The sequence below is a fragment of the Xenopus tropicalis genome, chromosome 8 (assembly GCF_000004195.4).
Source record: "Xenopus tropicalis strain Nigerian chromosome 8, UCB_Xtro_10.0, whole genome shotgun sequence".
Taxonomy (NCBI): domain Eukaryota; kingdom Metazoa; phylum Chordata; class Amphibia; order Anura; family Pipidae; genus Xenopus; species Xenopus tropicalis.
Window position 1 is genome coordinate 24,565,571 of NC_030684.2, and position 13,069 is coordinate 24,578,639.

At 44.7% G+C, this 13,069-nt stretch overlaps 1 protein-coding gene across 1 annotated transcript in view; it reads left to right on the plus strand.

Moving 5' to 3' along the window:
• Positions 1-2,486: 2,486 nt before the first annotated feature.
• The window catches only part of sh2d3c (SH2 domain containing 3C), a 35,392-nt gene continuing 24,809 nt past the window's right edge, over positions 2,487-13,069 (plus strand). Inside the window, exon 1 of the mRNA XM_002935488.5 lies at positions 2,487-2,616. Within this exon, the coding sequence (XP_002935534.1) occupies positions 2,577-2,616 (40 nt within the window). The 5' untranslated portion in view covers positions 2,487-2,576. The remainder of the gene's footprint in view (positions 2,617-13,069) is intronic.

Sequence of the window (13,069 nt, forward strand, 5' to 3'; positions counted from 1 at the left end):
GGGCTGCTCAATACAATCTAGTCTATTTGCATTTGAACAAAAATGCTATATGGCGGGTGGGGTGACTTCAATTGTAACTTTTGCGAACAGTGTGAAACCATATTTTGCATCACTCAAAGATGTTTACAGTGTCATGTCACTCAATGGCCCAGAGGGGAACTTGAACTTTTGATTAAAAGCAAAGGGTTTTACATTTTGCTAAGAGAAAAAACGAGTTTTGCAATCCGTGTTATTTGTTATGGGAGGATTATAATGATTTCTTTTCCGCCAATGTTCAAATCTGGGGTTCCCTACACCTGTTTCTAGGGCAACTGACCAAGGCAACAGATATGAGAGAGACACATCAAACTGCAATCACAGGTATTGTAGAACTAGAACTAGTTGGGTTATTGTTATTAATGCAACAGTGCTGTACCAGAGAAGCATTATATGTCAAACATACAGATACTTATACACAGGGTCAGATTGAATTCCAGGTTTTATTTTTGTGGCAAGTGGAATAGGGATTTGCAAAGAGATATTTATACACAGGCCAAGAATCAGCCCTGTGTTGCCTTACCTGTACCCAAGCTATGGTTGCTACCTATTCTGAAAAAATATACCGGCCTTCCTATATTTTTAACTTTATAACCTATTAATAACATTGGCATCAAGCGTAATTTTTAACAGCCAGGCTGGTAAAATACTGGCCCAGCTGCAACATTACCCAAGGTCCAAACGAGGGGTAGGCACAGTCCATTTCAACTAAACAGATGCCCAAACAGTCCCTCAAATAGTGACTGTCTATGGCAGTGTTTTTCAACCTTTTTTGGGCAAAGGCACACTTGTTTCATGAAAAAAATCACGAGGCACACCACCATTAGAAAATGTTAAAAAATTTAACTCTGTGCCCAGCAGCAGTGCCCCCCTAGTACACTGGTGCCCAGCAGCAGTGCCCCCCTAGTACATTGGTGCCAAGAGCAGTGCCCCCCTAGTACATTGGTGCCCAGCAGCAGTGCCCCCCTAGTACATTGGTGCCAAGAGCAGTGCCCCCCTAGTACATTGGTGCCCAGCAGCAGTGCCCCCCAGTACATTGGTGCCCAGCAGCAGTGCCCCCCTAGTACATTGGTGCCAAGAGCAGTGCCCCCCTAGTACATTGGTGCCCAGCAGCAGTGCCCCCCAGTACATTGGTGCCAAGAGCCAGCCCCCCTAGTACATTGGTGCCCAGCAGCAGTGCCCCCATAAGTCAGTGTGCCCCGTGGCCCCCCCTAATACATTGGTGCCCAGCAGCATTTTACTTCTGCTCTTCGGCGGCTTCAGCAGCATCTTTCCCTCACGCGCGCCGCCTCTGCACTTCTGCCTACACGCGACCGCACACAGGCCCTTTTATAACGTTGCGCCCCGTGCGTACTGACGTCACCCGTACACACGGGGCGCAACCAATGACAGGGCCCGGATTTTATTAAAGGGGGCCCGAGCTACTAAGAAAAACTGTAGCATCGCCGGGCCCCCTTTGAAAGTAAAAATTGCGGCCCTGCCTACGGCACACCAGGCAACATCTCGCGGCACACTAGTGTGCCGCGGAACAGTGGTTGAAAAACGCTGGTCTATGGCATCCTACAGAAGCCCCTCTGGCATTTGCCAGAAACCGCAAATTGCCAGTCTAGGCCTGGGTAGAGAAAGACAGAAGAGGTATGTGCCTAGCATCCCACCACCACCACCAGAATTGATCCATATGCATGTGCCTCTTCTGCCAACCTCTAGTAGCTGCACATCCACCCTCTGATGGACCCAGGTCTGGACTGGGAGTCAATATAGGCCCTGGCATTCCAAATACCCAGAAGCCCAAACTGCCTCCCACCAGCCCACTAAATAATGACTGTCTATGGCTTCTTACACCAGGCCTGCTGGCATTTGCCAGAATCCCTGTGCCATAACAGGATGCAGCGGGTGCTGTGACTGCTTTGGGCCAGGAAAAAAGAGGGGCCTAACTTATGCAATTTTAGTACAGGTTTGTAATCAGATTGTTCCTTTCTAAGTAAAAACATTGGAAAAAAGTCTGGGGGCCATAGAAATTTTCAGTTGCACCTCAAGATTTTCTGATACTAATTAGTGTGCGCTGGGGCCATGCATTAATGCATGCCTTCAGTCACAGGAAGCTGGCAGAGGCAGACAGAATACGGAAGCCAAACATGTTCCCTGTATATAGTACTGATGCACAATGCACAGCCGGGCACCTCACAGGGCCAGCCAATACTACCAGTGGCTCCTGAACAGAAAATGATCAGATCAAAGGGAGTTGTCATTTGTTAGATGTTCAGCGAAAAGTTGCTCCTTCTTAACTCACACCCAATTTGTGGTTCAAAGGCTCATCTCTAAAACAAAAAAAAAAACCACAGTGGGTGTCAGAAAAGTTACAAGTTCACAGGGCGGGGGGGGGGGGGGCCATGTGCGACTATTACCCAAGCAGAAGGAAAGGAAATAAACCGCCAGAGTCGAGAAGCAGAAGACGTGCGTTACACTCATTGAGAATAAGTTACAGAAACTGAGGAATTTTGCACCTGGGACCTGGCCTTGCCACCCCCTGACCTGATAAAATGGGGGACCCTACAAAGAAACCCACGAACAAGAAATTCCGTAAGTATGAGCAGCATTCTTCTATTTTCTTGCATGCTTTATTGTGTGCACCTTGCATGCACCAGTGCAAGAGCATGCTGCAGCTCAGAACACTGAGTATAGCCTAGTCACTATAACCATACTTGCTTCGCGCTGCATAGCTGTCTCTTTGGCAGAGATGCAGGGCTTCTCATGATGCCATTATCACCTGGGTTGTGTTGTTCTGTTCAGTATGGCTGCAGGAACTTGGGTATAGTAGACTGTAATGACCCTAGAGGTAGCTGCGATCCGAAGATGCTGACCATGTAGTGCCCACATGCAGTGAGAATATGCTATATTTGTAGGTTACTTAATTATCCTTTTTATAGCTCCTGCATATTTTGCAGTGCTTTATAAAGATTAAACATCATTCCCATCAATCCCTGCCTCAGTGGATCTTACAATCCAAGGTCCCTATCACATTCACACACACAAGGGGAAGTTTTATCAGCAGCCAGTTAACCTGGAGAGTGGGTGGAAACCGGAGTACCCAGAAGAATTCCCCATAGACACTAGGAGAATACATAAATTATCTATTGTGGAAAAAAATCACTGTATTAAATGGAATCACATTCTGTCCTGACTACAAGATTAAAGGGGAACTCTACCCAAGAATGTGTTTTGCATAATGAAGAAAATATACTGTGCTTTTTTGATGATGAAAATCCCTGATGGAGGTTCTGTTCTCAGGAAATTACATAAATTACAAACCAAACTTCTAAATATTATAATTATTATTATTACTACAGGTATGGGATCCATTATCCAGAAACCTCCAAATTACGAGAAGACCATCTCCCGTAAAAATGATTCCCTTTTGCACCTGTTCCAAACTTAGATATAATAAATCCTTATTGGTGGCAAAATAATCCTATTTAATGTTTAAATAATTTTTCGGTAGATTTAAGATGTGTAGATCCAAATTACGGAAAGATCCCTTATCCAGAAAACCCCAGGACCCGAGCATTCTGGATAACAGATACCATACCTGTATTGACATGTATATATACATGTATAAAGTGCCAAGCAGTATTGTGCAATAATTAGGTTTATATATATTCAGATTTGTAGTGGGATTTAAAATAGGCTTTGGTATTGCAAGTACACAGATCCCCAAACTGCCCCCCACCAGCCCACTAAATGGTGACTGTCTATGAAATATTACAGCAGCCCTCTGGCATTTGCCAGAACCCACAGATTGCCAGTCCAGGCCTGGATAAATTAAAAATACAGATTACATGCAAAGGACAACAACCAATATGAGAGGTGAGAGGGCCAAGCCCAAAAGAACATGAATAGGTTTATAATTTCAATATAACTAGCTAGGGTTGCCACCTCTGCCAGCTTTCTTAGCTGGGCAAGAGGTTTTTACCCGGGCAGGCCTGAAAACCGGACAGGAGGCAACACTAACCACAGCTCTGCAGCCTGAAACATACCCTTACCCATATGACTGTGTTTCCTGACACCAGAATTAATCAAAAAAGGGTTAACGGAGGAGGAGGGGACACCCCATTCAAACATATTTTGTGCCACTGTCAGTTAATCTAAACTTGTGGTTTTGTGTGTATCTAACTTCTTCGTTTTAACTGTAGGTGAGAGCGAAGGCATAGAAGTCCCATGCACCACACCCATTGCTTCTCTGTACTGTAACCCCCTGTACCCATTTCCTTAGGAAAATGATGCATGGTACATTTAGGTGTGCCATAATGAAGCACCTATGGGCACCAGACCTGGACTGGCAATCTGTGGATTTTAGCAAATGCCAGAGGGGCTGCTGTAAGATGCCATAGACAGTCACTATTTATTGGGCTGGTAGAAGGCTGTTCAGACCTCTGCGTACTTAAAATGGCAGAGCTTTTTTTTTTAAGTCACAGTTTTTTAAATCGCTGATAGACACTACGGGGCACATTTACTAACAAGTGAAGTTTTGCCTCGGGAAGCTTCACCACACTTCACGCAACTACTAATTCGTGAGGCATACACTTATTCACTAAAACGCAAATGTTTGGTGCAGCAAATTTTCGCCAGAGATTTTTCGCCAGCACATACTTTTCCTAGTGAATTTTCTCTAGCGGCACTATCTTTCAGAGAAATCAGTGGCTATGTATACAGGACAGATGTGTGTATTTATTCCAAAGTCCTTCCAATTCCAGTATTCCAGTTCAGCTAATTCCTTCAGACAGGCTATCACTCCTGTGCTCCAGTTGTAGCACTAATTAAAGGAGAAGGAAAGGCAAAGTCACTTGGGGGTGCCAAAATGTTAGGCACCCCCAAGTGACTTAAATCGCCTACCTTTTACCCCGGGCTGGTGCCCCATGTTCGGAGAGAACAGCACCAGCCCGGGGTAGCTACAGCGCTTCCTCCTTCCTGCTTCACTCGCGCGCGCATGCGCAGTAGAGTGAAAAAGCCGAACTTTAACAGCTTTTCACTCTAATGCGCATGCGTGGGTCCCGGGAATTTGCCGGCAAAACGAAGCAGGAAGGAGGAAGCGCACGCTACAGGTACCCCAGGCTCATGCTGTTTTCTCCTAACGGGCACCAGCCCGGGGTACAAGGTGAGCGATTAAAGTCACTTGGGGGTGCCTAACATTTTGGCACCCCCAAGTGACTTTTCTTGTCCTTTAAAAGTAGACATCATATAGAATAATGGAGGACACCTGACACTAAAGAACTTTGCTGCAAATTAGTGTTTATTGGCGTGTTCCACTACATGTGTTGGGAAAAGCCCTTTTTCAAGTAAACAACATAATATCTGAACAAACAACATTTCCCCCATAAAGGAGAAGGATAGTTAATCTCAACCTTCAGTTCTCTCAATAAGTGCCCTTAAGTCTCTCCATATTTCTTCTGTTCAGATGATCAGAAGCCTCATAGGAAAAAAAATGCTGAGCTCTGTAATGCCATGGTCCTGCACCAAGACCAGTGTATATGCTCAGATCACACATTCTTAAGGGGGGGGGATGAGTTCTTAGCATTCTTGAGGGAGGGGGAGAGAGCTGGGTGTCTCTGGCACAGGAAAACAAAGAGACAAGAAATCCTGTTTCTTTTGACAGAGAACTCAGTGCAGCGTTTCTGTGAGTGCTTATGGCTGTAATTACATAGACCTTTCTGATAAAGCTTGCTTAGTTTTTACATTTCCTTCTCCTTTAACCCAATTGGTTCCAAGCAGTCCAAGGGAGGGGTTAATTAATTTCATTCATAAATACCTGGACAAACAGTATAGATATGTTAATGACTATAATGAACCACAAACAATTAACAGGTTAAGATAATATTAATTAATTATAATCATTTGAGTATTTAAAAAAAAAAAATTGTGGGAGGATGGCAGTCAGCATGTGTACAGGAGTTATGAAATATTTTAAGTCAAATATGTTTTACACTACAAATTATATAAAGAACATCACTTTAAATATGAAAAAACACATGTGATTTGAAATTAGATATGAATATTGAATGCAGGATTTTATATCACTGATACTAGATCCACAAAGTGACTCAGAAGTCAGAACCAGGCGAAATAGACTTTAATGAGAAGGGTAACGAAGAGAAAATTTTGCTGTTTGATAAATTACCGAATTATCACTTCTTCGCCTGAGCAAAAATTCACCTGGTTGAAAAGATGCAAAAATTCTCAAGCGCTTAGCTTTTCCGCTAGCAAAAAGTCTCCTTCACCCTTTGGTAAAGTGCTGAATGCTCTGCGAATTGTCTTTTTCCTGAATTTTTAACAGAAAAAGACAATTCACCCTTTAGCGAATGTACTCCTATGTGTGGGACATTGTGCAAAGTGCAAAAATCAGGACCCCGCAGTCTGTTCTTCCATTTTACATGTAAATCCCCACTCCCGCTCCGAGGTAGGAGAGCAGGGATTTATACACGAGTGGACGGAGGTTGGGGGGGTGCGTCAGGGCAGGGGGCTGAGTAAGTATATGCTACTCTGCGCCGGGCCCATTTGAAGATTTGTTTGCAGGGGGGCCTGGTGCAGAGTAGTTACACCACTGATCATGACGCTTTGTCTCAGTTCTTTGCACTTTCCACGCTACCTCACACTACGTGAGGCTTATTATCTGTTATATGCAATTCCGACCATTATAACATGAGGTTAACCATTGGTTTCTGTGCCACTGTGACGTTTCCCTGGGCAGGTTACAACTACACAATATCACTCATTATATTGGGCATCTGAAATCTGTGCCTCTCCATCTGTTGCTGAGTCACACCATCCTAGAGCCAAGACTTCGTGTGGAACAGGTTGCTCATTATGGCGCTATATAATTGGGTGCCAATAGCTGTTGTAATTAAATTTATCTTCAGTCTGTTACCCACTTCCCCAATGTTTTAGCATTTTGCAGCTGCTGTGCTGACGCAGAACACAGCGTTGGTCAGAAAATCTTAAACCTCCTATCCAAGGATGCCATAGCAGAGTGTGATGCAATGCCCCCACTCAGAGTGCATGGCCAGAGTTTCCCTTTACGTTGGAAGTATTTGTAGGATGCCCATTAGAAGCTTTAGGCAGCTGCCTCTTGTCAGCACTTTGACAAATTTCTCCCCATGTTTATCTCTATGGCATTACCTATGCTATATACACAAGGATTTTTCCGCTATGACTTTGCAGATCTGAATTCAGCAGATATGTACACGTGCCTGAGCAGTAGAATTATACAAGCAATTGGTGACTAAGGAGTCATACCCTTGCAACAGCAGACTGAGGCATGGACTAGGATTTGAAATAGGCCCTGGATTTTCAAGTACACAGCAGCCCATCTGACATTTGCCAAAATCCACAGATTGCCAGTCCAGGCCTGGGCACCTTTTTGGCTCTATGCACAGGACAGATATCCCTGTGGGCCATGCCTGAATACCAAAGGATGTCCCGGTGAGCCTAGACTCTAATGCAGGGATCCCCAACCTTTTATACCCGTCAGCCAAATTAAAAAAGTTTTGGAGACAACACAAGCATGAAAAAACTTCCTGGAGGTGCCAATGAGAGCTATAATTGGCTATTTGATAGCTACTACGTTGACTGGAAGCCAGAAGGCTATGTTTGGCAATTACAATGGGTTTTTATGCAATCAAAGCTTGCCTTCTAACCAGAAGTTGAAAAATAAGCACCTGCTTTGAGGCCACTGGGAGCAACATCCAAAGGGATTGCGAGCAACATGTTGCTCACGAGCCATTGGTTGGGGATCACTGCTCTAATGGAAACCTGTCTAATGCTGTTTCAGTTGAGCCCCTTAAGGGCAAGACCCCATGGAGCGACTTACTTGCCCGCAATAGATCGCTGCTATCGCTCCGAAAAGGGTTTCCACCAGCAACTATAAAAGTCGCATTGCTTCAGTTTCCGAAGTCGCACAAAGTTTCTTCCTGCAGGCAACTTCATCCCCCCTATCCGCTGGCTTTTATTCCTTGGCCCTTATTCACACACAGATAGCAGAAATAGGCCTCCAGTTCACTAAGGACAGAGCTAGCCAACAGTATACTATAAATTTCTTGATGGAGCCCAACCAGGCCCAGACTGGCAAACTGTGGATTCTGGCAAATGCAAGAGAGGCTGCTGTAAGATGCCATAGACTGTCACTATTTAATTGGCTGGTGGTGGGCTGTTTGGGCCTCAGTGTACTGGAAATGCCAGGAACTATTTTGATTTTCAGTCCATACCTGGGTCCAAGTAAGATTTTAATATTAGGCCTAGGCATCAGTCCCAAAGAACTACCCTCAACCCACTCAGCCCTCTGTATGGAATGTGTGTGCAGCAATTGACATTAAAAGAACTGTTTCTATGAGCCCATGGGCTTCCTTAAAATCAGCAGTGAAGTTGCATCCCCTGCTGCTCCCTAACTTGTGGCCTTCTTTACCGTACAATGCCCATTTTCTCCCAGCAGCAATGAGAAACTCACTGGGTTCTTTATACAAATATTTGCTTTTAATGGGTCCAGAAATACCAGGGCCTACTACTGTTGTCCACCCTAATGTGATATCTAAAGTTGTGTCCACCTTACCATAGGCTAAGTTTCTCTTATCCTTTCTATATTGCATGCGGTTTGAGCATGGCAGACACAAAGCCCATGTTCTATAGCCCTAAGCTATTTGCCATGCAGTCAAAGGAGAAGGAAAGGTAAAAACTAAGTATGCTTTATGAGAAAAGTCTATGTAAATACAGCCATCAGCACTCAGAAACAGAAACACTGCACTGAGTCTATCAAAAGAAACACAGGATTTATTGTCTCCTTTTTTAGGAACATGTTCTTCAGTATCAGATTTCCTCCCTTAGGGCTCATTCAGGTTTGGGGCTTGAGCCTGCTCAGTTCTCTCCTCTCTCTCTCTCTTCTCCTGCTCCCCCCTCCCATAAGAATGTATAAGAACTCACTTCCCCCACCCTTAGGAATGTGTGATCTGAGCTTCCAATGGCTTTAACTGCAGCAGGAAGCTACCAAGACCAAGCTAAAATGGCAGCTGCTATCAGAGGGAGCTTCTAGGGCTCTTTACTCAGGTATAGTGAAGCTTTCTGCTAAATAAATATAGCCTTCTAAGTGGCACTAATGCGGCGAATGTATTGGCAGTAAAATGCCAAAATTACTTTCCTTCTCCTTTAAGGTGGCCATACATGTTGAGGTCACCAAACGAGTGGATCTTCTCCCAATGTGCCCACCTAAGGTGGACGATATCGGGCTAAATGGATAATTTGGCATAAGGACCTAATGGTTTAACTAAAATGGGTGGCATAGGTGCTGTTTGGACAGAGGACATGGGAAAATCAAACCTGCCTGATCGAGATCTGCCCAATTTTAGGCCAGATGACAGTTCGTTAGGCTTGTCGGGGGTGTCTATATGTGGTCATATAAGCTGCCAAATTGGTCTGAAGGATCTGAATCGGCAGCTGAAGTCTGCCCGTGTATGGCTACCTTAAGTTGGCATGAATTCCACCACATAGCAACAGAAAAGGCCACATTAATTCTTTATGCAAGATCTCTATAAGGAGTGGAATTGACGTAATCCTGATAGAAGCCCTGTTTCCTTGATCTGCCAGCATGAATAATAGTGTACATCATAGCGTGTATATTCTGACTACAGGAGTCTTGCCTGGATTGCTTTCCAGACCGATGTGCAATACTAAAATGCTTGTTTGGGGAGAAACTAGAGTCGAATTTCCACCAAGAAGCATCCGGTAAATACACAGTTTGGGGCGGAACACACAGACCCTTTCATATGTTAATGACCTATTTCAGAAGTACAGCATTGGGAAATGGCATCTCATTGTGTGCCGGGAGGCCAGGCCAATAAACCCTAATGAGATTGAGTTATACTGATGTATGGCACTTGTTATGGAGAACACTTCAAGAGCCCCGCCTGATTGCATACACAAAAAGGCTATTGTTGGGGCAATTACACTAGGTAAAAGAAAACACTAGTAGCTTATACGTGACAAAGGTTAACTGGTATGCCCACTCTTTCCCAACTTTCTACTGTGCTTTTCCCGAGGGCACTCTGGGTAATTTAACCTCAGTTGGCACCCTCAGATTATTCCAAGCAATTCAGGTCTGGCTTCCAAGTGTAAGTGATGGGTAAGAAGGTTTCCCATCTAGTGTGCCTAAGTCCTAATGGCCAGATCTGAACATTTAAAGAAATAGGAGAGGTAGTGTCACAGGGGTGGTGCCAATTTGCTGTCAAAGTAGTTCTCAATAGGGTGAGCTGCTTCCACATTCTCCTCCCTACCCAGGCACCCTATAACTTCAGACATGGCACGTGCAATACTTAGATGCCCACTCCTGTACTGCACGTGCACCAACTATGAAGGGTACAGGGGACATCTGGATATGTAGGGAAACATGGCAGCAGCCAGTCTGCTGAGAACTATCCCAGGCCAGTGCATTTTTCCATGGAAAAGGAGTACCAGCCTGGGGTAAGAGGTTAATGATTAAAGTCACTGGGGGTGTCTAACATTTTGGCACCCCACAGTGGCTCTATCTTTCTTTGTTCTTTAAGGGCAAGGGCACATGGAACAAGTGTTTTGTCCCTGCAACAATAAGTTGTTCCTACTTTACTTGTATGGCCAGGGTCAGACTGGGGTGTGCAAGGCCCACCAGGAATGCTACCCCAGGGGCCCTACACCCCCTCTGGGGCCCCTACTGCCCACACGACCACCAGCTCCTTCCCCCCTGTGCAACTTTTGCAGTTTGGGGAGGGAAGGCAGTGGAAGAGATCAGGCGGGGATCATGTCTGGGTCAGCAGGGCCCACCGGGTTTTTTCCCAGTGTCCCGCCAGACCATCAAACCCTATGTATTGCAGTCAGCTGCAAGTGTGGATGCACTTATCCGGGGGGCAAGGACCAAGCATGGGTGCACCTGCTTGTCAAGCCATTGGCACTCAGGCCATTCCTTCAAATTGCAACAATGAAAATGGTTTGATGGCACTCATGGGCCAATTGGCTGCCAGTTTACAAATTTCAGCAGCTCCCAAGGACTTACAGCGTAATAGGAAAAGGGCATGGATGCTGACTGCAATGTAAGTCTAAGAGTTTAAAGGCCATGTTTTTGAAATGGGCGAATGCACAGTGCTTTAACCACCCAAAACAGTCAATGTGCCATGTCTTCTATTAAGCCGACCTCATCAATGACACAAATTATAGGAGGGACTTGTTCCCTTTCATAGTGGGGTGTTACATTAAACAGAGGTTTTAATTATACACTACCATTATAGTATTACCATAAAGACTTACATAAGGAAATGCCCCACATACTGTAAGTTCTAAACAGACCTCTATATCTGGCAGTACCTGCCCAGCTTTGGTTGATAGGTTTCAACCATGTTGGTGCAGGTCCTTTTCACCTGCAGTTCCCATTGTTTAGATATCACCCTGTTTGTACAGTGCAATGGTAGGTGGCTGTGCAAGTGAATGGACACTCATCAGGAGGGACAAAGGTGGAGCCAATCATGGGCCCTTAAAGGTGTAGTGGTTTAATTTAAGGGCATAGGCCTCGCCACAAATCCGGGCCTGTATACGTATGCCTAGGGCCAAGCTCTGATTTTGCTGTTGTTCTGCAGCCCAGTTGGATCAGCCAGTGTACGGTTACCTTAACCTTTCAGAAGCCAAGCAAAAGTATTGCTCTCATCAATACCACACATTGTTTTCAGACATAAGTACTGCTTATCGGCAAAACACAATCGCAAAATGCCAAATGACACCCTGTGGTTTCCTTGCACTAAACGGAAACAAACAGCTGAAACATATTGAAACCAGAGCAAGAGATTCTAAAGATAGGGAAGCACAAGAGAAGATTTGCATGGTAATTCTTCCATCGCTTGCTTCTCAGATTCCCTTATCATACATCTCTCAGTTGCATGTTCTATTTGTTGCCCATTCTGACACTTTGGCTGGTATCTGGTAGCTAAGAACACTGACCTTAGCAACAGAGATAATAAGTGGCAAGTATCTGGCTGATTAGTAAATCAAAAGATTGTGCAGAATGGCAAATAGAATTCTAGTCGAGTTTTAACTTCAACTAGAATGAACCCAATGAATATATACACAAAGCTCCATCCCCAGAGTAATGTGCCTTACCCGGACATGACTGGCATACAGGCTGTCGGGGTGAGGACCACATCAACAAGCCAACGTGGTCCTTGAACCAATAGGAAAATCTAACCCGCCAATATTTGATATTTGCCCAAATATCTCCAGTCCATAATGAATACTGCTGCCAGGCTCATACAACTCTCCAACCGCTCCTCCTCTGCCATGCCACTCTGCCAATCCCTGCACTGGCTTCCCCTACCATCCAGGATAAAATTCAAACTAATGACTCTCACATTCAAAGCAGTCCATAACTCTGCCCCACCCTACATCTCTGAACTTATCTCTAGATTCCAACCAACCTGCTTGTTACCCTCCTCTACTGACCTGCTCCTCAAATCCTCTCTCATTCCCTCCTCACACAATCGCATTCAAGACTTTGCAAGGGCTGCCCCCCTTTAATTATTTGCAGAATGCTTCTGACTCCTTTTATCTTTTAAATAAGGACTACTGACTCCAAATCAGGCAAAAATCTATTGCTCTGTGAGGCTACAAATGTATTGTTATTGTTACTTTTTTATTACTTATGTTTCTACTTGGGCCCTTTATTCACGTTTCTCTTTCAAACCACTGCCTGGTTGCTAGGTTAAATTGGGCCAAAGCAATCAGATGTCTTGGCCCTAAATAGAATTTTCTGTGGGGCCCAGAAATATCTAGTTATGCCACTAGCCTTATTTACTTGCCCCCACTACGAACTGATGTTCTTTGGGTATTGAAGGCCCAGGGCCACTGACTCCCCTTAAAGACAGCTCAGGTGTTAGAAGCCAGTGGAAAGAAGCAAGTCTGTATTTCTTAGAAACATGGGTTGTGTAACTGGGGCAGTATTCTGCTTTGAAACAGAATGGGCATAGTGCCCAGTTATGCA